General features: G+C 46.8%; 1 protein-coding gene across 1 annotated transcript in view; it reads left to right on the top strand.

Moving 5' to 3' along the window:
• Window positions 1-10,127: 10,127 nt before the first annotated feature.
• sdk (sidekick cell adhesion molecule) overlaps window positions 10,128-27,184 on the top strand; it is a 70,954-nt gene continuing 53,897 nt past the window's right edge. Inside the window, exons 1-6 of the mRNA XM_089541115.1 lie at window positions 10,128-10,782; window positions 19,231-19,500; window positions 23,724-23,890; window positions 24,616-24,739; window positions 25,161-25,269; window positions 26,259-26,464. Coding sequence (XP_089397241.1) covers window positions 10,659-10,782; window positions 19,231-19,500; window positions 23,724-23,890; window positions 24,616-24,739; window positions 25,161-25,269; window positions 26,259-26,464 — 1,000 coding nt within the window. The 5' untranslated portion in view covers window positions 10,128-10,658. The remainder of the gene's footprint in view (window positions 10,783-19,230; window positions 19,501-23,723; window positions 23,891-24,615; window positions 24,740-25,160; window positions 25,270-26,258; window positions 26,465-27,184) is intronic.

Genomic DNA, 27,184 nt, shown 5'->3' with positions numbered 1-27,184 from the left:
ACGTTAGATGGTGGCCTGTACTCTACATAATGCAAGCGTATTATAAGGCAACCTCAAAAACCCTTTTCAGCGACCCTTTAAAAGAACTGTAGCATGCAGGCATGGTCACTAGCGTATGTGCTGGACGCAGTCAATTGACCGAAGCCAGGAGGGGCACGTCCCTATTGTGTTTCTTTACCCCTCATAAAGACGTCTATGGCATCAGTCACGTATCAGTCACGTCGTATCAGTATCAGTCACGTGATTGTGGTACTGCCACAGTACTAGGGCTAGGGTGACCTCCTTTAACTGGTAGTCGCCGCCCTGTTAGTCACAATCTAGGTCACGAGATGATCGCGGCTCCCACCCTATCAGTCACGTGATATGGGGCGGAGAATGAGTTGTCGCTGGTTGGCAGAGAGAAGGGGGACGAAGAGAGCCAATGACAATGCATGCAGCAGCCTTGGCCAGTGGGGTCCTAGCATTCCCGTCCTGGTGGGAGAAGGCATAGAACACTCGCTCGAAGGTCGCGTCTTTTGCTCCTTCGTGCTGTTTGCGCATCAGTACGTGCGGCTCGTGCAGATTGTGTCACGGTGTTCCCGCCCGTACTCTACGATATTCGAAGATGGCACCCTGCCCCAAGTCGGCTGCAAGGAGCTGTCAAGGCATGCGTACGCTCCAGCGTCCTCGACCTCTCCGTCCACGCTTCGGTCCAGTCGCTGTGCCGCCACCCGTCGGGAATCGATTCGACGGAGCCATGCTGCCGGACAGGCATCAAGCTGTGCCTGCGGAGTTCGGCGCATTCATCAATGAACGTGGTGCGTACCAAATAGATAATATCTGCAACCTGTTGAAGGAAAGGGCCGCCAAGTTGGAAATTGCATTCAAACAGCAGGTGGACAGGTTATTCGGCCTCCTGCGCAACGAGTGCCTCAACGATGGGCTTAGCGACGAAGTATGAATGAAGATCCTCGAGGTTCTCGAACTGCGTGCAATGGGATGGAAGCTGAACGACGGCGCTGCTGAAGACTTCAGCCAGAATTCTGCAGGAGCGGAGAGCGGCCGGTCGAGGAACTTCTCTGCCCGCCAGCTGTCCAGGCCCCGACCGCTGAGAGCCATCCCTCCAGCAGTGCCACCATCGCGGGCGCCGCTGCGGCAGCCAAGAGAGCCACCGAGGAGCCACGGCAGCAGTCGTGATTAACGGAAGCCTCTACCGGTGCCCAACAGGAGTGGGGATGACTCCAACATCATGCTTCACGGCTAGACGCCACGAAGAATTTGCGGGTGCAGACCAGCTTCTAGCAGACTAACGCGGATACAGGGCAACCGGAAGCTGACAAGAGTTCTCAAAAAGCCTGGATCAAGACAGTCAAGTACCTCCTTCTCTATCGTGTCATGCAGACAAATGGCAAGTGCTACACTCGTGATTTGCGTGATTCACCACTCGCCGCAAAGGTGTCCACAGCTTCACAGTGCGGTGGTAAAGGCTCATCACAGCGTGTCTGACAGCAAAACTAAAACTGGCTCTGATGCTGAAGTTTCAAGATTCTGTACATTTTCCGGCTGTAATTGCAATATCAATACATGTTCTGTGTGCATACGATGCTGCCCTGTTTTTCTGCTATTGACGGATTTCATAATGCTACCAATAGCTATTCCGAGCTTGGGTTGTTTGCTGAAAAACAAAAGGGAGACCTCCCATATTTTGCTTTCCAGTGGGTGTGCGAGGTTGATGGGGATTAGTGGTGTTAACTCTACGCTGGGGGTTGTGAGGTACTGTTTAGTAGGGGGCTTCAGAACAGTTTCGAGTTGTGAGAACGTTCTTTAATGTGTGCTGAAAGCTCAGTACAGCAAATGTGTTTCCTTTATAAGGGCTCCTGATAAAGTTGCCGTATGCCTAGGATGTTAGAGGACGCCGCTTCACAAATATCCTCCAGCAAGAATTTTCTTAATGAGTTTTGTGGAGGCTGACATATCTCCCGCCAGAATTTGAATTTGCGTGTCTTCGCGCGTTTCTCTCGGCATTTTTTGCATGCTGAAATGTCGGCGCCTCCGAAGCACGCGGATGGAGGGGGAAGGGTGCGGATCTTGCGGCCATGGGAGCTGCATGACGTGAGAAGGAGGCATCGCGGTGAACCAATGGCAGCCCTTGGCTGCTGACGTAACAAGTCCGGCATGACGTGTTGCGCGCGAGGCTCGGAAGCGCGAATTCTTAAAGTTATATTGTAAATGATCGGTTCGCTTTTGAGGTCCAGTACGCGGCATGATCGCTCAATGGTGGCCTGTACTCTACCTAATGCAAGCGTGTTATCAGGCAACCTCGAAAACACGTTCCAGGGACCCTTTAAAAGAACTATAGCATGCACGCATGGCCACAAGCGTATGTGCTGGACGCAGTCACTTGCCCGCAGCCAGGAAGGGTGCATCGCTGTTGTGTTTGTTTTCCCCTCATAAAGACGTCTGTCTCGTTCGGATAGCGTCACTGCATAATCTTAAAGGCCGCTCTTTTTGCAAACAGTTCGGCCACTTGTAGCGTGTCAATTTCGAGCGGTTATCACCAGGGAAGTATGAATAATCGAAATTTCGAATACGAATTAAACATGTTTAATATTCGTATTCGAGAATTTGTGAAAATTCGAAAATTCCCGAATAGTCGCCAGCGTTCGTATACCGCTCCGACTTTCATAAATTCGACTGGGGCAAGCCCACATTATCTAGGCAAATTATCCGGCATTCGAGTTTAAGTTCCAAGAAAACAATAAAAAGGCCCTGTTCTCTTTATTCGCCCACGTTTATATTGCGTTGACATATATTGCATTCCGACGCCATTAGGGCTGAACTCGTGCGAAATTCCGTAAGTGGGCTTTCCCACATCGCACGTGCTGCGAACAAAAAGGCCGACAACCCGCCTCGAACAATCGCAACACGAAGGCGCGGTTTTTTTTCGATCCTTTTCTTTCCTGTAATATGTTACATATTTAATGCCTACACCCATGGTTTTCGTCTTGTCGCCTTCATAACTACGAGGGGGTACCGAAAAGAAACCGGACTTATTTTTGTTTGAACTTATTTCTTCACATTTTAAGCACAGACCTTCAATGTCCTTCAAAGTACTCTCCACTTACAATGATACGTTTGTCGAATCTTTCATTCCATTTTTCAAAACATTGTTTAAATTCATCTTTTGTGATGCTTGACAGTCCCTCCGTCGTTTTTTTCTTCACCTCAGCAACATCAGCGAAACGCTTTCCATTCACCTGTCCTTTCATTCTACGAAACAAAGAAAGTTGTATGTGGCAAGGTCGGGTGAGTATGGAGGTTGAGGAACAGAGGTCATGCCATTTTTGGTCCGAATTTGTCGTAGAGACAGGGCTGTGTGAGCAGGGGCATTGCCATGGTGGAAAAACCAGTCACCCGTCTGCCACAAATCAGGCCGCTTCCACCAAACACTGTTGCCCAATCTTATCAAAACATCCAAACAGAAAGCCTGGTTAACTGTCTGACCCTGCGGAACAAATTCTGAATGGACGACTCCTCTCAACTGGAAAAAACAAATCAGCATTGTTTTGAGGTTTGGTTTCACCTGACGAGCTTTCTTGAGGCGAGGTGAATTTGAAGTTTTTCGTTGGCATGACTGTTGCTTTGATTCAGGATTTAATTCAGGAACACTTGAGTTGTTCCCATAGCATCGTCCTTGAACGTCTTTCTGAATATTTAAAGAGTTTCCGTTTCACTTTTTCCGAGAAAAAATCAGAATTTCACCGGCGCACGCTGTTCACGAAAATCAGCCATTGCAAAAACGACACTCACACAAAACAGTCGTCACTCTAAAACTCTGCCTAAACTAGTCTGACCTCCTTGAGCGACGGCACTCGGCTTACTGACTCTGAAATGTTCGTTCTATGCGCTCCCAGCTGCAAAACGCGGTACCACAGAAGCTGTGCCGATTCAAAAAATTAGTCCGGTTTCTTTTGGGTACCCCCTCGTATCTCAGCGTGACCTCCGCCGTCTCATTTTAGTGAACTATGCTTTGCGCGAAAGCCTACTAGCGAGTTTCGCGTGAGGCTCCCGAAGGGGTGGGTCGAGCTGTCACAACAGGGCAAGCTGTGCTGCAAAAATCACGCGTATTGCGTAGTACATTGTAGCCTGTGCATTTCTTAAACACTTTGGAAATTCTAAATTGTGCTTGGCAATAGCCTTGTGGTCACACACTGCCGCTTCCCCGAATCGCTTGGGGCGGAATCACTGGGCCGCTTCGGAGCCATGCATCTCACACACTCGACTGCAACGAGAGGTCTGGCGAAGGAGCGGCGGTGCAGCTGCCACCGCCGACGCGCGCGCGCCCATTCCAGCGTTACTGCGTGACGTCACAGTTGCTATGCACAGCTGCGTCCCCCACCGGCGCGCCGGTTGCTAAGGAGGGGAGGAGGTTGCGCCGCTGCGCGGAGAAGAGGCCACAGTTAGCACGATTCCAGCGCATGGATGGACACCGCGAGCATGATCCATTAAAGGCATTCGCCAAAAGATAGCCTGGTCGCATAGTTTCAGTTTCTGAGCTTCGCCGCTCATCCGCGTCAGCTGCACCTGTCTGGCCATGCTTTTTCCCGTAATCCAGTCCCAGCTCTGCGTCGCTTTCGGATGCCGACTGGCGCGTCGCTGGGCATTTCTTTTTCCGTGTTAGAAGCAGTCTCGCCGTTCCATCGCCAATTTCCGTCACCGCCCCACCACCCTCCTCGCTTGCGGTCGCATCGAAATATTTTTTTTTGTACTGAACAGATATTCGACATTCGAAGCCATTTTCTCTTCATAATCGCATTCGAAAATTACAATATTCGCATACCCCTAGTTATCATGCCCATGCGTGGATCGGCGCAGCATACTGCCTTTTAACAGCTACGGTGACTGAAGCAGGCGTCTGCTAAGAAGGACTACAAGATGGCCGCTCATCCACAATGCACCGCGCCGCCGGCTTTCGTGCACTTCTTGAAGCGCTAGCAGTTACTATGAAAGCAAGAATGATAACTTAAAGGTGCGTAAACAACGGTGGAAGACCGGTAGCTCAAAGAAACTGAGCTATACCTCTCATAAGGCACGGTTCTTTCGTAATAAGGGAAGCTGTCGACGAGCCCGGTCAACAGTTTTTATGCGAAGCATACTACTTTAGCTACCACTTCAGCCCTTCACCGTGGTTATGCGCCTCCAAATCACGTGATACATGACGTCACACCACGTGACACGATGACGTCACGACAGTAGAGAAACAGGGGCCCACCTCGCGCCATCGCTGTGGTTGTGCGCCTCCAAATCACGTGATACATGACGTCACGACAGTGGAGAAACGGGGGCCCACCTCGCGCCGTCGCTATGGTTGTGCGCCTCCAAGTCACGTGATACATGACGTCACACCACGTGGCTTGATGACGTCACGACAGTGGAGAAACGGGGGCCCACCTCGCGCCGTCGCTGTGGTTGTGCGCCTCCAAATTACGCGACACGATGATGCTTCGCATTCTCCAGGCTTAACCAAGTTAAGCCTCAGCCATTTTTTTTTTGAAGCTGGAGTTAAGTTTGTTTTTTTAGGAATAGCGGTTGTAATGTGCAAGGCACTTTTACTGCAGACGTCTCCCGTGACGTCTGAAAGAATCTTACCAAAAGCCTTTCTTTAACAGAGATACGCGCGAAAGTTGGCTCGCAACTACGTATACAAATTGAGAGGCGGCTATTGGTTAAATTCTTTCTGACGTCAGCTAGCTACCATGTCCGCGGCCCATAAGCCGCGTAGCTCTGGTGGGTCAGGAAGCCCCGCCCCCGGAGGCGGGGCCGGCGGAGGAGTGCCGACCTTCCATCGCGCAAAAAGTGACGAGAGGAGAGGGAAAGGCGCCAAGACGCTAAAATTCAAAATTTGACTACAGGTAACTTAGCTCCTACAAAGCGCATCAAAAAAAAAAAAAAATTCTTGCTGGACAATATTCGTGACGCGGCGTGCTTTACCATCCCAGGCAGCCCCATCCAGAGCTCCTTTAATTGTGCCCGGCGGTTGTGTTTACATGTATTTTTTAAACTTCAGTTTAAATAAATTGCTGTTCAGTTAAGCAAGAAAATAAAAGTGCTGCGTGATCCAGATTGGATCCCATAAAGATATTTTTGGGATAAGCGGTCACGTACTTTTTTGAGAATTTCGCAGCACTTTTTTGAGCAGTACTTTTTTGAGAATTTCGCGATATTCAAGAATTCAAATCTATATAGGCTGTAGGTGATGCATGCCAAGTGTTTTTGCACTAGCGTTTAAAATAGTGACGTAATCGACGATTGGATTTTGCGCTTCTCCTCAATGCACCGGACGAGTGCAGGGAAATTCAGCATGACGTCACGGAAGGTATGATTTTAAATTACCGCTGTCGTCAGCCACGCCCTGCCGTGACTCGTTAGACGCTGCCAAACAACTCTAGGCAGGGTTTGCCTTCGGTGGCTTGGGTTTTTTTCTTCAAAACAGGTGTTTGTGCTTTGGAAATGTACCTATACCTTCGACGACGCTATCATGCCCCCCCCCCCCCCCCCCCCCCCACTTGGCGTTGTGCGATGCGGAGAAGCTTGAAGGGTGTCCGGATTTTAATCGGCGATTACTTCACTATTTCAAGTGCTAGCCTAAAAATACTTCGCATGCTTTACCTGCAAGTTTTACACATTCGACCCTCTTTAAGCTCGTTCATTTCTAACACCTATGCAGTTTCCCTTTAAGCAAATCTGCAGTGGATCCTGGACATTTTGGGCCATATATATTTGAGTTTATCCTAACTGATTTTAACTGTGTTTTGAAATTGCTAAATTTATGTGTAAATGGATGGGCTTATCTACGGGGCTGTAGGTTAACAAAGACCTTAACAACAAACGCAGTCTAATCATACCACGCCCAGTGAGAAAAAAAAACCCGTTGGGAATCATACTTGGTACCAATTGATTTTTAGACACTATTGGAACAGATTAGATTTAAAACCAATTTAACTCCAATTGGTTGCACATCCAGTTGATTCCAAATGGTTTCAATTGTGTGCAAAAATAATTTGGTTCCAATTAGATCCTATTAGATTTTCTCCAAGGACTGCAGTGGGACACATGTGCCTTCTGCCAGCATTTTTACACGGGGACTGAAATTATGAGAATTGCACACTTTTAGGGAAGTGAAGCCAAACTAAGCCCGCATCACACCGATGGAACATATTTTTTACTCCCACTTATACAGGGTGTTTTACCTAAGACTTTAAACAATTTTAAAAATACGCATTTTGAGTTAGAAGAGCGATTTTTTCGGCATAGTATTATTAGCGGTAAAATACATCAGAATACAGATAAGGTGTGCTAACTAGCACGCTGGTTAAATAATGTTGAATGGTTAACTTTTTAACTATAACTGTTAGGCTCCTTATCTATTGCGAGGAGTGTAGCCCACCGTAAGTATTATACGTATCAGTTTTTAGAATTTCGAAAACGCAGTTACCCTCGGCGTTGTGGCATCGCACCAAAATACACGCGCTTTCGAGAAGCTTGCAGGCAAAGCAACCTCTCCAGTGCACCTAACTCGTCAAAGTAGCCAAAATTTGTTGGGCCACAGCGCCGAGGGTAATCGCGTTTCGAAATTTTTAAAAACTGATATGGACATTACTTACGGTGGGCTACGCGCCTCTTAATAATTGAGTAGCCTAAATGTCATAGTTAAAAAGTTAAGCATTCAATACTAGTTAACCAGCCTGCTAGTTAGCACGCCTAAGCTGTATTCTGATGCACTTCACCGCTGACAATGCTATGCCTAAAAAATGGCTTTTATAAATCAAAAAGCCTATTTAAAAAAAAATTGTGTACAGTCTAAGATGAAACACCCTGTATATACTACCTTCATGGGACCCTTGCGCTGGAGCCACTGGCGCTTGTTCGTTGAACGATCGATGCATTTCACTGAATCGCGCCAGCAGTGATGGAGAAAGCAATTCAGCTGTTAATATCTTTTCCAATAGCTAATTAGTCAGCTGTTGTGTGTTAATAGACCCAGGTAACACCGAAACATGTGTTAAAAGTAATGTTACATTTTTGTTTTGTTCAAACGTTATTTCAGTGTTCTTAATTAATTAATGTCCTTCTTTTCAGACGTTTTTGTAATGTTACCAATAAACGTTCCTTCCCTTCCCATTAATGAAACATTTCAACAACATAAATGTATAACATGCATGTAACGTAATTGTAACCATCTGGAAAATGATGAAGCAGCTCTGCACAAGCATGCAGGCTTGCCAGTTGTGATAACGCACATGTTACATTAACAAGAACGACTGCGACATTTGAGCCATTGTTTCTCTGTGCTTGAGCTTCACTATAGAGATCGACATGCAACTCGTATTCACCCTCTCCGAAGGGATACCATGCAGTCAAGCTTAAAATACCCATTACTCAGGGGTGTCTCATGAGCGATAGTGGTGAATGGGTAATAACCAAGGTTTTCTAAAATAGTGGGGCTGTGCATGTAATCTATGGCGAGTATACTATCCAAGAGATGTTGTTGCAAAGCATTGCTACTTGAAAAACATCTTTATCGTAAGAACAGTGGGAAAAGATCCGGGAACCAGTGCTTGAAATATATTTGCAATTTGCATAGTTGACTCTGACATTAAAATAACGTTTAGCAGAGTATGTTAAAACGATGTTTATAATTTAATGTATAACATTATTTGTTAGTTTTTAACATTATAATAACATTCAAAATTCACCATTATAATAACATTTACTTTAAATGTTAAAGTAATGTTTTCTATATATTATAACTTATATGTTATATGTTAGTCTTAAACGTTGATGAAATATTACTGCAACATATAATACTACTGCAACTTTCATAACATTTTTATAACATATTGCTCTATTTGGGGAGAGCAATATATGCAGATCCTGTAGTCAAGGCAGTCATTGGCTTCTAATTAGAAAATTTCGCATTGCTATTTGAAATCCAGCTTTTAGAACGTCGAATTGGGCCTACCAATTGGAATCACTTGCAGTGCTCAAGACATATTCGAAAGCCTTGGACCCATTCCGGAATTCCAGTTGGAGCTCCAATACACAATTTTCTAATTATAGAAAGTCTAATTGGCACCCTATTTCTTCTTTTTACTACGACAGTACTTGAAACTCAAGCAAATGGAATGGCCAATTGGAATTACCCAACTGGTTTAGTGAATTCCACTTAATTGGTTCCTAATTCAATTGTTGTTGTCAGACATGGCACCATTGTAAATTTGTAACAGTTGGATAATTGGACCAATTAGTTTGCTGTGTCTAGTTCATTCTACTGGATCCATTTGGCTGTCCAATTGATTCCATTTGGATCCAGTTGAGAGTTGCGGCCTGCTTTGTACGCGTACGCGCGACCCAGGAAAACAGAGGCCTAGTTAAAAACAGCTACCGGCCACAGCCTTGCTGTTGCAGAGGCATTTGTTGTTTACGTGTTTTACCCACTTAAAATGTACGTGCTTGTTGATTCTGCATGCCGGTTCTATCATGCGCGCCTTTTTAAACAGGAATTGGCGCGTCACGGCCTACAAACAGTACTGGCCACGGCGCATAACGGAACTGAGCCTTTTAAGGCAGTGCAGTGCGCGCTAGCACTGCTTGTACTCGCTAGTTGGGCGCGACTCTGACTCAGGTCAACAGCAGAAATGCGCGATGCCCGGAATTGGTCTACCGCGGCGCGGTTTGTGGCACGCGAAGGGTTTCCGGTTGCTGCGATATGTGGGTTGTACGACTGCACGCACACGGCGTTTCGCCTGACTGGTTTGTCCGCCGCCGCTACTCAGCAGGCTGGAATTTAAAGAGCCAATGCTTTTATTGTTTTCTGAACTTTAGCCGCCTCGCCACCGCAATGCGGCGACCATTTCCGTCTGCTACTGGTCCTGCAGGTTGTCGGCCTCAACGCGCGCATCACGTGATCTAGCGCTGGGCGCGTTCGATTAATACGTTGCACCTCCACGGCTTGCGGGTTCGAAAGCGGGTAACGTTACGAGCGCAACGTCACAAAAGTTTTTTGCGACAGTTGTAAGTGACCCTAGAGAGTGTATAGGAGCGAGCTACATGGTCACGTGCTCGTAACGCGTCGTCGTTGCTCTGTTTGTTGCCTACGTTACGCGCTACAAATGCCCGTTGTCAAGGTGGGATACGGCGACCCTGCGAGATACCGAACAGGAACCAACTCTTCACGTGCGAGCACGAGTGATACTCTCAGGTTGTGCCTGCGGGTCTTGTGAAGTGCCGTGTCTGTTGTGGACGGGGCGCAGAACTTTGCTAATGATCGGCTGAAAAGTTTCGGGAGAGTTTTGCAACATGGCGGCGCACTCGAGTGCAATAACAATGGTGTTCCCGACCAGTGGCCCGATGCGCGACCGCCTTTCACGACGTCTATGAGGCGTCTGATTGCGGGTCGTGCTGGTGTGGAAGTGTCGCTCCACGAGTGGCGGGCGGGCATGCGAGACGTCGTAAACGCTTTGCCAACTTGCGACTACATATCGACTCCTCTCCGGGACCGTGTCGTGGTGATGTTTCTCAACGGCTTCGCCTTGGATGAAAGTGTGGACTGGTGTGCGCAAGCACATAGTACGGACGTTGAAGCCCACGCATGTTGACGGACGGCTCGAGCCGTTATTATGCAAGCCCTGGCTTTGAAACGCGGCGGCAACAAATCCCTAGCCATGATCTCCAACGACCTCCGCGCTATCTTCCTATGCACGTTGTTATGCAGCACGCTGCGGAGTGCCGTTTCACAGAGTGGTAAGTGAACTCGCGCGTTTCTTGCTTCAACATAAACCTCTCATAGGAATTGTTTAAGAGCAATGCCGATCGGTGTTTATCTGAGCCGGTTGAGGGGCCGGCACATCTGGCTACAGTGGATTGGATATGCTGCCACAGCGAGCACATGGTAGAGGTGAAAGTATCGCAGAACAGAAACATTTGCTGCTGCGCGAAGGACTTAGTCTTTATTTCGTGCGATCTGACCATCTGGTGCAGTTTCGCTACCGGCATTCATGCGGGCGACGACTATTTTTGGCAGCCGGACCGCGGAGCTTAGGGAGCGCGGTGCTCCTGGCTTCGATAGCGCCTGCGCCCAGCGCCTTGAAGCTTCCGCGCACCGAAGTCGAAATTTCGGTGTAGGCGGTATTCGAAGCAAGGGGGCAAGGAATATATGAAGTATTCATTCGAAAGACGCGTGCGGCTCGCGGAAGGGGATGTTACCTCAGGTCTGTTCGCTGAAGCGGGAAGTCGCATTGTTCAAGCGGCGGCGGTAGTATGCTTGACCACACTCGATCTTCCGCGTCTGGCGCCCAGACTTTTCATATGAGGCTGGCTCCCCGCTTTAGCAACGAAGGCTACTGCTTATTCATATTTTCTACTTATTTCGACATAGCAGAGCAGAAACGGGGGAACTGAGATATCTGACAGTGCTACTTTCTCGCTTGTTTTTTGCCATGCGTATGACGTTGTATAAAAACCAGTCTTAACGTCGGGTCGAGCGAAGCCGTGGTGGTGAAAATATTTTATTGAAATTGTAGCTTTGCTTGCAATAAAGCCTGCAGAGATTAGGAAGGTACTAAGAAAATTAGCGAAAAATTTGTGAAGTACGACTTGTACGGCTTGGAAGGTATGGAAAAGAAATACTCCAAAATTAACAATAATGAAACTATGAAACTTAACATGGCAGAAAGAAAAGCCTTGCAAAAAAAACATTTTGGTGAAAACGGCGCTTACACAAGGTAGAACATAAGTAGGGACTCAACGCGATTTGTTATGTTGTCTGCGATTTCTAGACTTCACGCTCACGTTTTCAGAGAGTCAGGTATGCTTTGCGAAGCAGGAAGGGACTACTCCCATATATGTCTTCTCGTTCCAAGATAATCAAGAGGGGAGTGGTGAAAGCAAGAATGAAAGCGCCCTTGAACCGATGTTGCTCCCATCAGTTTAAAGCTAGTTTTGATGCTCAGAATTGTCGGCTGAAAGCAGCAGGCTTCCTAATGTGGCTGATATCCAGTGCCGCAAGAGAACTTTGGAGCAGAAAAAAAAAAGCCAGCTTCAGAACAAACAACTAGCAAAAAACAGTACTACACAGTCATACCATATATTCACGGCATTTCACGCAACATTATGACAGCGTCGTGTTGTGTCTCTAGCCCCGTCCTATGAGAGTGCTGTTTTTGCCAAAAGGTTATGCACCATCCAGCTACACTGTTTTGTATTGTTAAAAAAAAAACAAAACAGGTTTTTACGCATCTTTTAGTGAGCTTACAATTATCTATTAGAGAAGCCAACAGCTACAGAAACCAAGGAGCACAGGGGATTTTTTTTTATTTATTTTTTTTGTGTGTGGTGTTGATCAAGTAAGAATATTACTGAATATGTTGTCGCTTAAAGCTAATTGATTAGAAAAGCAGAAGAAAAAACAACCACATGCCACCGGTGGGATCCGAACCCACGACCTCCGAATTACGCGTCCGGTGCTCTACCTCTGAGCTACGGCGACGGCTGTCAAACCTTCTGCTTTCGGGGGTATTTATGTTTACAAATAACCTAACCTTGAGAGTGTTCATCAGCGCCACCCACGTTCGTAAGCGGCGGACATGGAACGTCCTGAGTTACCGCTGGTGTGACGTAGAACGCCATCGAACGGCGAGGGTGGAAGCTGCGTGAGAACCCTCTTATGCTTCCTATGGCGTCAAGGCTGCCAGAACCGAGGCCCTCGCTAAGCAAACAAGGGAAGGGGAATGAGGGGCTCGTTATAAATTAGGCAAAACATTCCATCTTTTTCTCCAGGCAAAACATGCTTTCAAGGAGGTCAGTTCCTGAGTAGATTGAACCTTGTGCGATGGAGGTCAACCATGATGCATGCTACATAATTGGTGCACAGAGTGGCTCATCTTTGCTGCTGACTTGCACACATTTAGCTCCAGGCTTCTGCTTGGAGCATAAGCTGCAAGCAGTGGTCTCGATAGTCAGGTTTCGCTGGGTAGTAATCGCAAAAGTAATGCAATAATAAGCAAGCATGTAGAAGGAAAACATCTACTATGGACTGTCATATTACTGAACCATCTTTAGGGAAGCTGCGTCACATTTTTTTTATCTTCGTAATGGCGGTTGTGGGTGTTCATTTGATTCAAGTCCCTGAAATGTACTTTGGTCTGCAAACTCCGCCGCTGTGTGGCAGTTGTTCAGTGCAGTGCATAAATGGGCATAGATGTGCTTGCTCGCATTGGACACATGGGACCCGTTTTATTTCCTTGGTGATTTCTTTCTCCCACAGTCTGATACACTGACCCGGGTTGTGTTTTATTAAAGGAAAAAGATTGTAAACCACATGGCATTGTAGAGTTTGGGCAAGACTAATTGCCTTCATGGCCACAACACTTTAGTAAACTCATGGGCTCAGTGCTTTCACAGATGAAAAATTGATCTGTGCAATGTCAAAGCACAGCACATCTTGGAACTACCAGTATCATGCCGTTATGGATGTGCAGAGATAACCGTTGTTATGACATTATTTAGTTTGAACTCTTGCCTTATCTAAAGTTTGTCGTGTATCTGAGTGTTCATTTTCCATACCGGGTTGTTCAATGTTAAGCCGTGGTTTAACTTGAATTCACAACAACACTTTGGTAAACTCATGCGCTCAGTGCTTTCACAGATGAAAAATTGATCTTTGCAATGTCGAAGCACAGGACATCTTGGAACTACCAGTATCATGCGGGGAGCATGGATAGGTCTTAACTGTTATGCATGTGCAGAGAGAACCGTTATTAGGGCGTTATTTAACTTGAACACTTGCCTTATCTAGAGTTTGTCGTGTATCCAACTGAGTGTACATTTTCTACACCGGGTTTTCAGTGTTAAGTTGTGCTTTAACTTGAATTCACAGCGCAGTGGATGCATTGATGCACGTTCTTAAGAGCGCAGGCACTGAAACATTGTTCTGTCTCTTGTGTTCCTTTCACTTGAGGCTACAAGCAGCAGCATTGAAAATGTTGCACTAGAGGTCTACGCTATCTTCTTTGGCATGTGCACCTTATCTGACAGCCGGCTGTGTGAGTGGACGCAGGTGCCTTTGAAGGGACACTGAAGATAGCTCCATCCAGTATTTGCTCTTAGTGAAAAATTGATTCTACAGATCTTTCTGGATATGTTGCTGTTTGTCTGGCAGCAAAAGACACGTTTATCATTTAGAAAATTGAATTTAGAAACTTTCCCACCGCTTGTTTCAAGCTCATGACATCTGCAGCTAAAAGGACTCCGGGATTCCCTTTTGGAAGTGAATGACAGTGTAGTCACTAGGGATTTGTGAACTCGGCCTACTTGTCTACTTGTGAACTCGGCCTCTGATGGTGACACTTGTACTTCATTACCTTACAAAAACTCCGTTCTAAGTGAAGTTAGTGTCTTTGTCATTAGAATGGGGCAGTTTGTCCACACAGATCAACCTCAGTTTGTCCTTCATGTCCCTTTAACATTTGAGAAGTGCGTAGTGCGAGCAGGTATTAGTGGGACAACTTAAGAAAGGACGATGCCAATGGTACAGTGAAGTAGAATATGTGTAGTGTGCACTGCTGTGCCCCCCCCCCCCAATAGGTGCAGTGAAGCTGTGTGGTTTCGTAATAGTTTGCAAACACTGGGGTACTATTCATGGTGTGTGTCTGTTCTGGCATTCTTTGCTCCCCATTGTCCTGTGTACTGCCTGCGCTGGCGAACTTGTTACTGATGCAGGTCTGATCATCTTGTTGGCTTGCAAACTTGTGAGGTAGGGATGCAGTGTGCACATGTTAATGGTGCACGAGTTCCAGAAAACGGTTACAAAAAAAACAAAATACTCACCAGATTGCTGAAAAAAACCTTTGCAATGTGTGCTGGGCTGCAGAGTTGCATACCATCGCTGGTAAAATAGCACGAAGTTGCCAGCGTGCCAAAAGTTGTTCCTCTGTCGGGGGCAGCCCATTAAGGATCCTCAGGGAGTCTTCTGTCAACAGTGGGAACCCGACACAGATGATTTCTTTTTAATCATAGAGAGACAGTAGCAAGCAGCAATGGGACATCCCGCCAGTAACGAAAGAGCTTAGGAGCAATGGAAAGGAGGAAAGCAGCTGGTGAGGATCAGGTAACAGCAGATTTGTTGAAGGACGGAGGGGAGATTGTGCTAGAAAAACTAGCCACTCTGTATACGCAATGCCTTGAGACCTCGAGTGCACCAGAGACTTGGAAGAACGCTAACATTATCTTAATTCATAAGAAAGGCGACGTCAAGGACTTGAAATATTAGACCGATCAGCTTACTGTCCGTTGCCGACAACGTATTTACTAAGGTAATCACTAATAGAGTCAGGAAAACCTTAGACTTCAAACAAATGATCAGGCACACTTTTGTAAAGGATGCTCAACCGTAGACTATATTCATACTATCAATCAGGTGATATAGAAATGCGCAGAATATAACCGACCACTATATGTAGCCTTCATCAATTACGAGAAAGCATTTGACTCGGTGGAAACCTCAGCTGTCATGCAGGTGTTGCGGAATCAGGGTGTAGAAGAGTGTTATGTGCAAATATCGGAAGATATCTACCATGACTGCACAGCTACCATAGCCCTGCATAAAGTCAGCAATAAAATTCTAATAAGGAAGGTTGTCAGGCAGGGAGACAGGATCTCACCAATGCTACTCACCGCCTGTTTATATAGGAGGTATTCCAAGGCCTGAATTGGGAACAGTGGGGATAAGAGTTAATGGAGAATAATAGAATTATGGAGATGACTACCACCAAATACGCCTTCCAAGCACATAACATTGTTCGCGTTGATTTTTTATATAATTTTAAGTTATTGCAAAAAATGTATTTTTCCACGGCATCAATTGTCAATTTTTACTCGGCCCTATCATCTTTGGATACGCGTCGTGCTAACATACATACAAGAAGTACTAACTCGTGGAACATACCACGTTTTCGCACCGATTATAAATTACAAATGTTGTCTTATAATCTTCCCCATGTTTTAAACACATATCAACATACAACGGGATATAAAAAAGCTGAGCTGCGGAAATATTTTGTTCATATGCCATTCCATGCCTCCACTTCTTGATTTTTTTACGTTTGATTGAGTGTTAATCTACTTTTCCCTTCACCATATGTATGACCATTTTCAGTGTTCTCATCTTTTTTTTTCTTTTTTTTATTATTCGAGTCAATGTATATATGTGTCGAGTGTTTTCTGTATTTAATCTACTATTTTATGTGTGACTGGTTTTTGTAAATTTCTTGTGCTGCTTGTGTGCTACTGCTTGTAGGGGTTTCCTGGACCCAGTCAAGCTGCCCATGCAGCTTTTAGCCAGGAAACCCTCCAGTTGAAACTGGAAAATAAACTTATTGACTATTGACCTAAGCCATCTGCAATTCACTGATGACATTGCTTTGCTAAGTCACTCAGGGTATGAACTGCAAAGCATGATCAATGAGTTAGAAAGGCAGAGCAGAACGGTGGGGGTCTAAAAGTTAACATGCAGAAAACCAAAGTAACATTCAACAATCTAGCAAGGCAGCAATTCGCAATTGGTGGCGAGGTGCTGGAAGTAGAAAGAGAATATGTCTGCTTAGGGCAGGTAGTGACCGCAGATCCGGATCATGAGAGGGAAATAACTGGAAGGATAAGAATGGGATGGAGCGCATATGGCAGGTTTTCTCAGCTCATGAATGGCAGTTTACCTGTATCCCTCAAGAGAAAAGTATACAACAGCTGTATCCTACCGGTACTCACCTATGGGGCAGAAACGTGGAGGCTAACAAAGAGGGTACAGCTTATGTTGAGGACAACGCAGAGAGCTATGGAAAGAAATATGATAGGTGTAACGTTAAGAGATCGGAAGCAGGTGGATTTGGTGAGGGAACAAACGCGGGCTAATGACATTCTAGTCGAAATCAAGAGGAAGAAATGGGCTTGGGCAGGGCATGTAATGCGAAGGCAAGATAACCGTTGGTCCCTAAGGGTAACGGAGTGGATTCCAAGAGAAGGCAAGCGTACCACGGGGTTGCAGAAAGTTAGATGGGCGGATGAGATTAAGAAGTTTGAGGGGACACGTTGGGTGCAGCAACTGGCAAAGGACAGGGTTAACTGGAGAGACATGGGAAAGGCCTTTGCCCTGCAGTAGGTGTAGGCAGGCTGATGATGATGATCATGATGAAGAAATGCATTTTTCAAAGAAATTGTGAGAGCTATGCATTGGCTTTCTGGCTAAATGATAACGTAAGAACTCAGCTGAGGTAGCGGAACCACTTTTGTCGCCTGAGAGCAGAGGCTACAACGAAAATGACAGGTGGTCACTGCAGTGTGGTCGCTGCAGCCTGCATGTGGTCAAGACCCTTCACTGCTCTTCCACATTTCAGGCTTTGTGGCACAAAACAAGTGATGGTGATGACGGATCTATTGGCGCGTAGCTAAAGCATGTTTTTCTTCTTGGCTGAGATATGCTTAAATGGCACAAGGATGTATTTCCCTGAGGAAGTGCTAGTGTGGATAGACAGCTCATGGGTGTCCACTGATCCAGGGAGCCAGTTATGCGCGTTTCCTTTCCTTTTATGACTTTTGTGCACAGGTGGAAGTTGATGATGACAACAATGTGCAATGCATAGCTTGAGACCGTTGCAGTTTAACACGATGCGTGATCGGACTGCCAAGCAAATCTGGGAGTCGAACCTGTGGAAGTATCTGAATACGCACTACATGTAAAAGCACTTGCCAGAAATTCCATGGGTGATGCCAGTGCCGAAGTTTTTCACTTCCGATTGTTGCATGTGAAATGGTCCTGTGATGTTGAGAGTCAAAGGTTGGCACTTGTCACACGTCTAAGTCCTTGTCAAGCTGTGCTAGTCGTTCTAGTTGTCATGCTGATGTAAAGAGGAAAAAGTTGCAGCCCGATTCACTCCTGGGCCCTTACCCCAGCTTGCATCCCTTTTGAAAAAGTCCCTTTTGAAAATGTTGCCGAAAGGGACGCACATTGTGATATGGGCCTTGCTATGCTGCCCACTGAATCTATTGGCTGCAGAACACATTTCGTTTAGATGAAGTCATCGACGATCTCATAAACAGTGTTTGGTGCACGAACCAGTCGAACAGTTGCTGCATGAGTAGCCGAGTGAGGAGAGAAATGGGAGGAAGCAGGTGCTGTGGGGTCATGTTGTGCACTTCCACAAGCTTCCAGCAGTAACACTGATGATGGGTGGTGGGGCCCGTCATTCTTTGTGGTCCAACCGAGTTCATGGGTGAGCCATTGTCTAAAGAAGGTTGATACGCCTTGTTTAAATGAACAAACCAAAGTAATCCAAATGATGACTTCCATAACACATTCTTTCCACCTTTTTGCAAGGGTTCAAAGTATGAACACTAGGGGTGTGCGAATATTGGAAATTTTCGAATACATTTCGAATATTATATTTTTAGTATTCGAATTCGATTCGAAATCGAAGTATTTGTGTTGTTTCGAATATTCGACCCGACGCGAATATTCATATCTAGCCGAATATTCATTGTGAGCACCGGCGTTCATTTCGGTCCGCAAGCCCTATCGACAGATACATAACAACATGGCGGCGCCTACACGGAAGGAAAATTCTTTCTTCCTCCAAGGGCCATGCCGTAGCTGACTGCACTGGTGAGCTTTTTTGTGGCTATACCTGCGAAGCTGGTATAGTCAGAGCTGTGCACGAAGTACCTCGCAATACGTGCCAGGTCAGTGCCAAGTGAGAGGGCATTTTCAGTGGCTGGAGGAGTCGTTTCAGTTAGAAGGGAACTACTTCTGCCTGACCATGTGGTGCAGCTGGTTTTTCTTCACGACAACCTTTTACGTCATCCAAGCAACGCGTTTTTGTGCTGATGGCAAGCTAACCTTAATCAATGCTGTGTACTAGCCATCTTCTCTGATATTTTCACTGTTCGAAGAATAACGTTCGAGACTGATACTTTTTGTGCAGCCACACACACCTTTTGTGTTCATTTAATCATCAATAGTTGAACTGTGATGTTCTTGGGTCCCCAAATAAATGTTTTGTAGTGATTAAATGCGTCTGTCCTTGATTATTCGGTATTCGATTCGATATTCGGAACTGAGTATTCGTATTCGATTCGTATTCGAAAATATTGATATTCGCACACCCCTAATGAACACTCTTTTTCTTAAATTTGTCGGTACAGAGCACCAGCTGTCACCTCGCTTCCTCGTGGAGCCCGCGGGCGGGTATGCGGGGCTGGGCGAGCGCCGGGCGCTCCGCTGCGAAGCGGTGGGGGCGCCTGCACCACGCCTGCAGCTGCTCAAGGACGGGGAGCCCCTGACCAACTGGACCACACAGCGCCTGGTGCATGTGCTGAGCAGTATTAGCCACTCCCAAGCGGGTTCCTACCAGTGCCTGGCCGAGAACGCAGCCGGTGCGCTGCTCAGCGCCAAGGCCCGGCTACGTGTGGCACGTGAGTGTACCTCTTGTACAGCTAAGCTCATCCATGCAGCACCTAGGCTGTTTGAGAGTGGTCAATGAGACCAGCTCTTGCATGACTCACTGGACTTGGTGGTGTGCTATTGTCAGATACTGCTTAAGAGTGCACTGAAGAGGAATCTGAACTCGTCTTTTTGCCGCGGGAACTCGATCTACACGTTCCGAGCATTCTTAGAAACTTCGATTTATTGCCCTGTGTGGCTAATTTTCCTAATTAAATCGAATTAACGTCCGGCTCCGGCCTTTTTTTTTTTAATTCTCCCTCTTACGGTGGGCGTAGTCGACCAACGCGTGGAGTGCCTTTCAGCCAGTCCCACGGCGGCTTGCCGCTCTGCCATCGGTGGAGTAATACGTAGTAGTCCGTAGAAGCAAATAGTCCGCGCGTATTTTTATGTCTGCGGGCTTATTTTGCGGCTATATTATCTGCGAATGAAACAATTTATTCACGGAAACCTAAAAAACAAAATAAAGCGAAAGCAAAGCCTCCACAGAGTTGGCTGCAAGGCACTCCACGCTTTGGTAGACTCCGCCTGCCGTACGAGGGAGAATTAAAAAAAAAAAAAGGCGGGAGCCGGACGTTAATTCGATTTAATTAGGAAAATCAGCCACACAGGGCAATACATCAAAGTTTCTAAGAATGCTCAGAACGTGTAGATTGAGTTCCCGCGGCAAAAAGACGAGTTCAGATTCCTCTTCAGTGCACCTTTAAGAGTGCAGGGGAAAATGCCCTTCAGAGGCCTCATTCCAACTAATACTAGCGTTAGTCCATTGTCGTGGCACCTTGGTCAGTTGCTTCGCAGCTGCCAGCCACCTGCGATGCTACACTAAGAGGTGCATTGAGTAGATTGAGTTCCCGCGGCAAAAAGACGAGTTCAGATTCCTCTTCAGTGCACCTTTAAGAGTGCAGGGGAAAATGTCCTTCAGAGGCCTCATTCCAACTAATACTAGCGTTAGTCCATTGTCGTGGCACCTTGGTCAGTTGCTTCGCAGCTGCCAGCCACCTGCGATGCTACACTAAGAGGTGCATCGCAATTGACCATGACATCATGACAAAAGGTCAGTGCTGTGGGTGGAGGGCCGGCCTCCTTTGGGGGCATTTGCCTCTGCATTCTTTAGTTGTGTCCGTCTATAGTCGATTTGTTTCCGTGATTTCCTTATCTCCACACACGCCAAGACAAAGGACACTTACGGACCATACACCTATCCAGACAGGCTCAATCAAAGTTTAGATAACATTTCTCAAAAAGGTGCAAGCAGAGATAGCTTTCAATGCGACAACACTTAGCGGCACATTTCCTGATTCTGCTGTGTCGGTGGCATTGGCGTAGAAAAACGAAGGAGTGCGAAGAATAAAGCTGAGCAGTGCTGCACCACCAAGTTGACTTAGTGCTAAGCTTTGATTGGTGGCGCCCTCTGTAGGCAGCAGGGAAAATTAACATTTCTGCAGACTGTCGCTACTTGGACTAATGAAGTCCTTCGAAAGAGTGAGAAAATCTTGCTTTTGTGCCGCGATAGCTCAGGCGTAACAAAGATGATCTTCTCTGGAGGACAAAAGGTTGGGTGAGTTGGTTCGGGTCCATATTTCATCAGTGTGAAAAATGAAGGCAAAAGAAAACGCAGTGCTTGTCTCACCCTGTTTTCTTTTGTCTCCATTTTTTGTGCTGCTGAATTATGGAAGATGATCCCACTAAGTGCTGTCGCAGAATGTCGTGTCACACAGGTGTGGCAACCTTAAGCAATCTTTTCTGTACTGTAAGGAGCCAGTAACTTCTGTCATAGAGTGGTAGGATGGATCTTAAGTCCAGTGCTTGGTGGGGGTGCATACTACTCCGGGCCCATCAGTGAGAAAAATGAATGGTTCTTTCTTTGAGAGACAATGACATTGACTCAGATACACAAATGGGCATGTGTTCGTCAAGTGAAGGTGAGAGGGAATGTGTTCATGCTCAGTGTTTCTGACCGAGGAAAGTATGGGGCTCTGAGGCAGCATGAATATGGTGCAGCAAAATTGAGTTGGACATTTCTCTAAACCCCATGGTTGACTTTGCCGCAGTACTGACCGCTCAGCTATTGAACCACTGCTCAGAAATTGGCATTACTCAGATGATGGGCTCCCGTCATTGACGGCAGATACGAGCAGGTAAAACACCAAAGGAAATGTTATTGTACTGCAGTCTTGTGAAGTTTGTGTTTGGCACATCACACTGTCAGCCAACACAATTCTTAAGTTTTGATTACTGTAAATTGCTGTGTACAAGCCGACCTCTGCTACTTACAGCCGTCTCTGGTCCCCTCCCAAAAAAAAGACATCAAGTACAAGCCAACGCTCCTTCCCGTGCACCCCACTGCGCTCTTTATTGTGTAGTTCCCCTCATGGAGTTGAATAAATGGGATGATGTGCTCACAGGTGGCATTAGAAGTGACTCACATAGGTTAGGAAAGTTGTCGTATAAGGCATTGTCATAAGTGAGAAAGTTTGCATTTAAGGGCTAGTGAACTGAAACTTAGAAATGTCTGAAAGAGGCTCTGAAACACCTTTTGCCGCTACATTGTGTCGAATAAACACCTGATCCAAATAATACACTTCTACATGCAGCAGAGAAGCCACACTTGCGCGTGAAAGTTGGCGAGCCCTTTCTGATGACTTTTTCATACTCGCACCCTCTGCCATCTCATGCTCCTGCTTATGTCGGTTAAGAGATGACTGTTGGTTAGATTCTTTCAGGCATCACATAACTACCATGGCTGTGGCTAGTCAGTCACATTGCTCCGGCAGGTCAGGAAGTGCCATCCCCCTGGGACTAGGCCTTCCTGGCCTGAGTTATCAGAGAACAGAGCTCCATTGTGCGAGGTTGCTGTGGTTGGTGGTCCCTGCAAAAGTTCGTCTTAATGAAAGCTCACACAAAACAGTTTAGATGTTGTTTAACATTCAGTCCTATGGGAAAGCAGTTACATAGTCATACTTTGTTCATCTTATCTGAGGATTCGTATTAACACAGAGTTCTCGGTCTGATCCTGTTGTCTTGGTCCTACTGTCTGTCACATCTATCCTGGTCTTGTCTGTTCATCTTATATGAGTGTTCAAAACTAAACTTCTACTGCCACTTTTTCGTGTGGCCTCTCCGTGTAGTATACCGTATTTACTCGCATAATAGGCGCACCCCTAGTTTGGTTGTGAAAAATCAGATTTTTTTATTTCCGCGCATAATAGGCGCACCCCGAACTTGGCACTGTGATCAATACTGTATTTACACGATTGCAAGCCGACGCCTTGCCCCCTGCCCCCCAATCTTTATTTTAACAAAGTTTTTGCATAACTGACTACTAGTCCCTACTAGTGCTGCTGCCGTCGCAGCTGCTGCGGACCCACAGCACGTACAACGACATCACGCAGAACAGCCGCACACAGTTTTCAGGGATGCTCACTTTAAACGTCTGTTTGGAAAGCTTCATCTCCGGCCGGAAACGTTCTCGACTTAGGCCCACGAAAAGCTCGGCGCTTGGAGTCGCGTACGAAAATTTAGGCGTGCCGCAGTCGCAACTCCCGCACTTCTCGGCCACGTCGAATTTCCGACCTGTCGCACGCTTGCCGTGTTCGAGAGCAAACTCCCAGCCGTGTAGCTGTTAAGGTGCTTGCCCGTCAAGCTAAAACAGCAACGCTCGGCGGCAAAGCCACAACCACGATGTTCAATTTTGCGAGTCGAAAAATTTCCGGAAATTTTACCCCGCGTAATAGGCACACCCTGAACTTTGAGCCAGATTTTCTGGAAAAAAAGTGCGCCCATTATGCGAGTAAATACGGTACATCTAGCTTCTTAGTGGTGTTTGCTATGGTGGTGTTCATTTCAAGTGAATGCTGCAAGACAGTGCTCTTGGGGCCTCAACCTGATGGTCATTTCTTATACTCACTCAATTAAACTACCGGTGCGCAAGCTCTCTGAACCTGGTTATGCAGTGCAAGGTAGTATGTGAGAAGAGGGTTGTAAGTGGCGGGCTGTGGGGCAGTGGCAGCTGATGTGGCTGATGTTGCATCACTTGATGTCCATACCCGAAAGCTTTCTTGTTCGGTCAGGTATGGGACGCAGTTTGTTGAGGAGAAAACTGCTTGGTGTACATGGGCTGAAGCAGTTCTACCCCAGATATGATTCCTGTCATGCATGCATTTTTTGACGGACATTCCTTCGCATTCTTGCACAGACCTAACACCAGCTGAAGAAGTCCCTGAAACGGTTCCCGTGAACGCTCGCAAGGGTGGCGACGTGATCTTGGCACCGCCGCTTGTCGACAGTGTTCCGCCAGCGACTGCGGTCTGGACACGGCTTGACGGCAAAAGCTTGGACAGCAGAAACTTTGCACCCACACAGGTATGGCTTGATGTTCACTTGTCGCTGAGCTTCTTTCACTGTCTTGTTTTCTTTCCGGCTGAAAAAAACGATATTGGTGTGGATTTGAAGTTCAAGAACATTGCGTAAATTTACTTGTGTCAGTCAGTATGGAGTATTTTTTTTTTCATTGAACATTTCATCGTTCTTATTCAGATTGCGGTGTGTGAATAATTCAACTGAGACACTGCTGAAACCTGTGTCATACCGTGGGTTCTCTAGCTGGTTAGTTAATTGACTGTAGAATTTCTGCAGCTTCCTGAGCTGCGATGACACATGGTTTGCTGTTGCTTTGCATTAGTTACAACTTGGACATTGTTGTTTGTGTTGATCTGTTGTCACTGCTGACAGGAATTGCCTATTCCTCAGGCGTGTTTGTGTGTAGTGTAAACGTAGCAGTTTGTGTGTTGTTTAACCTCATTGCCTTGTGACCGTGCCTCGTGTGCCTTACTCAAGTCATACCTGGGACTTCAGCAGTGGCATTTCAGTGAGCTGTCATCGGAGTGTCAAAGGTTGTATTGCAGGCACACAAAGATGCACCAAAGCATGCGTGACTCTTCAGGAATGCATGGTCTTGCACCTTTTTGCAGCAGTGAAACATTTACTGGCATGCGATCTTCACTTGGAGTGTGCTGGTATTCATGTGTTTGAGTGGTACATTTGGAGGCTGTGCGTAACATGCTTACCCTCGCCCTTTCTGTTGCTAGGATAACCGCCTGGTCATTCTTGACGTGAGCCCCAAGGAGGCCGGTCAGTACCAGGTGGAACTGACCAATCCGCACACTGGAGACATCCTCTTGGGACCGGTGGTGGAGCTCACCGTTGATGACGGTAGTACTGAACTCTCTGCTTTCCTGACCGTTGGACGAAGCTACTGACCTTTATGCACATGTGCTGCCTGAATGAATCACTCTTTTTTTCTTCATTTCGTGGTAGGAATGCTCTCCAGTTCTTTAGTAATATCACAGCAGCATCCCCACAAACGACCACAGTGTTAAAAGGGAAGAGAATGTGAGCGTGCACACAGAGAGCTTATTGCCATTTGCAGTTAGGTCATGTGCTCAGCTGCTCTGCTGATGAGGCAGCCCCCTCTGCTTGTACGAGCAGTGGAGGGAGTGTCAGGTTGGGCTGTAGCACTTCGCACAACATTAACGTTGGGCTGTACATTGTCATGTCATCATCTGTCAGGCATGATTGTGTGATGTGCAGGTGCAGTTCTGTATGTTGTTTAACCTCGTTGTCTTGTCTCCAGGTGAGGAAGCCCAGGCAGAACTCTCCATTGTTGTCCCGCCATCAGACCGAGAGTTCAACAACCTTGGCAATGGCTATGACAGCACTCTCGAGTGTATCGCCTCTGGCAGGTGAGAAGGCCTCTTGGGACTGGCTTTGAAGATAGCTTTGATGCGTTCTGTTGAGGCAGCCTTTCCAAGTGGAAATTGCAATGTTTGCATTGCACATGGAGTATTGGGTGGCTGAAATGTGCAGGCGTGCGAATAAGAAGTTTCCGGTTGCAAAGGTATTGTGAACAATAAATATTGGTTGCAAATCAAACCGGAAAGTATAGCCATACTTGTTCATCAAATGCAGCAATGAAAAGAAGCAAATGTATTGCGCAAATCTTGCAGCCATCATTTATATGCCCCTAAGGTCTATGTTGGCGTCAGGTGCAAACGACAGATGGTGGCAGCTCCCAGGAACACAATTGCTGCTTCACAGGTGCAGTTGGCACCTTGTGCTGCCAGATTATGCCCACACTGCCCACATCCATTTGTTTTCAGCCAGTTTTTTAGTTAGTAGATGAATTAGCAGAGGGTGCCACATCTCATGAAAAAGGCAGATTACTGAGTGGCATTTCGAAATGTGATGTTTGGCTGCAAGTTTCTATGGACTGGAAAATCACAAGTTTTGAACGCTTGCAAGGTTTCAAAACTTTGAATAGCAGTTATGTTCTGTGAATTGAATGAAACAGCAGATGGTATTCAAAAACAGTTTCTAATACATGCACACCTGTTCGGAAATGGTGCCTGATGCGGAGGTGATGTCAGTAGGCTAAAAGAAACCATGATATGAGACCCCATTATGGAAAACCTGCTGCTCGAGCCCAGTGGGCATTGAACCTCCCCTGGACGTCCTGGGGACGTTCAGGATGTCTTCAGGACGTCCAGGGGACGTTCAGTACCCATTTTATCAGTGCCTCTTTTAAGGAGTCACCCTTAAAGTGGAGACCAAGTTAGTATGTAAATCTGGTTGCTGTGCCTGAGAGGTTCTATTGAGTTCACCCGCTTCTTCCCCAGCTGCTGAGCCATGGCAGGACTTCTTCAGATTGTGACCCCCTTTCTTCTTCATGTAGGCCCCTGGACCAGGTGCAGATTGAGTGGCTGAAGGATGGCCGGGCCCTGGGTGAGCTGCCCCACGTGCTCACCCATTGGAACCGCACCCTGACCTTGCTGCGCCTGGGGCCCACACACACCGGCCGCTACTCCTGCCAGGTCACCCTTCGGCTCGCCCCGGAGGACTCCTCCGCCGTCGTGGCCCATGCCAACGTCACCGTCTCAGGTTAGGGGCCCCCTGTATTGTGCTTGGGCATTATGCCGCAGATGCCTGTAGTTTGGAGGGCCATGGTGTTTGTGAGAGAGGAATACTTGCGAGTCATTCGGGGTTCCATGAGAGTAGTGCAGGGTCTTCAAGCTCGAGAAACCTCACATGTCCTGGCTTCTGACTTTTCCTGCCTGTCTTGCATGTAGATGCTCAGACTCTCAGGAAATGCCCAAAATCAATGAACAATGACTAGCTGTACAGTGGAACTGGCTGCTATGGCCAATTACAGTACACTTGTCAGCCCTAGATTAACATGGGTTAAGGAAAAGTGGAGTTTGGGGCATGCATGGATTTGCGTGCTCATCATCATCATCATCAGCCTGACCACGCCCACTGCAGGGCAAAGGCCTCTCCCATGTCTCTCCAATCAACCCTGTCCTTCGCCAGTTGCTGCCACCGTATTCCCCCAAGTTTCTTAATCTCATCCGTCCATCTAACTTTCTGCCACCCTCTGCTACGCTTTCCTTCTCTCTGTATCCACTCCGTTACCCTTAAGGACCAGCGGTCATCTTTCCTTCGCATTACATGCCCTGCCCAAGCCCACTTCTTCCTCTTGATTTCAACTAGGATGTCATTAACCCACAATTGTTCCCCGACACACTCTGCTCTCTTCCGGTCTCTTAACGTTACACCTATCATTTTTCTTTCCATAGCTCGCTGCATTGTCCTTAACTTAAG

The sequence above is a fragment of the Amblyomma mixtum genome, chromosome 4, assembly GCF_055824585.1.
Source record: "Amblyomma mixtum isolate Tamu chromosome 4, ASM5582458v1, whole genome shotgun sequence".
NCBI classification, from domain to species: Eukaryota; Metazoa; Arthropoda; class Arachnida; order Ixodida; family Ixodidae; genus Amblyomma; species Amblyomma mixtum.
Note: the sequence above shows the minus strand (reverse complement) of the source record. Positions and strands in the feature narration are given on the sequence as shown.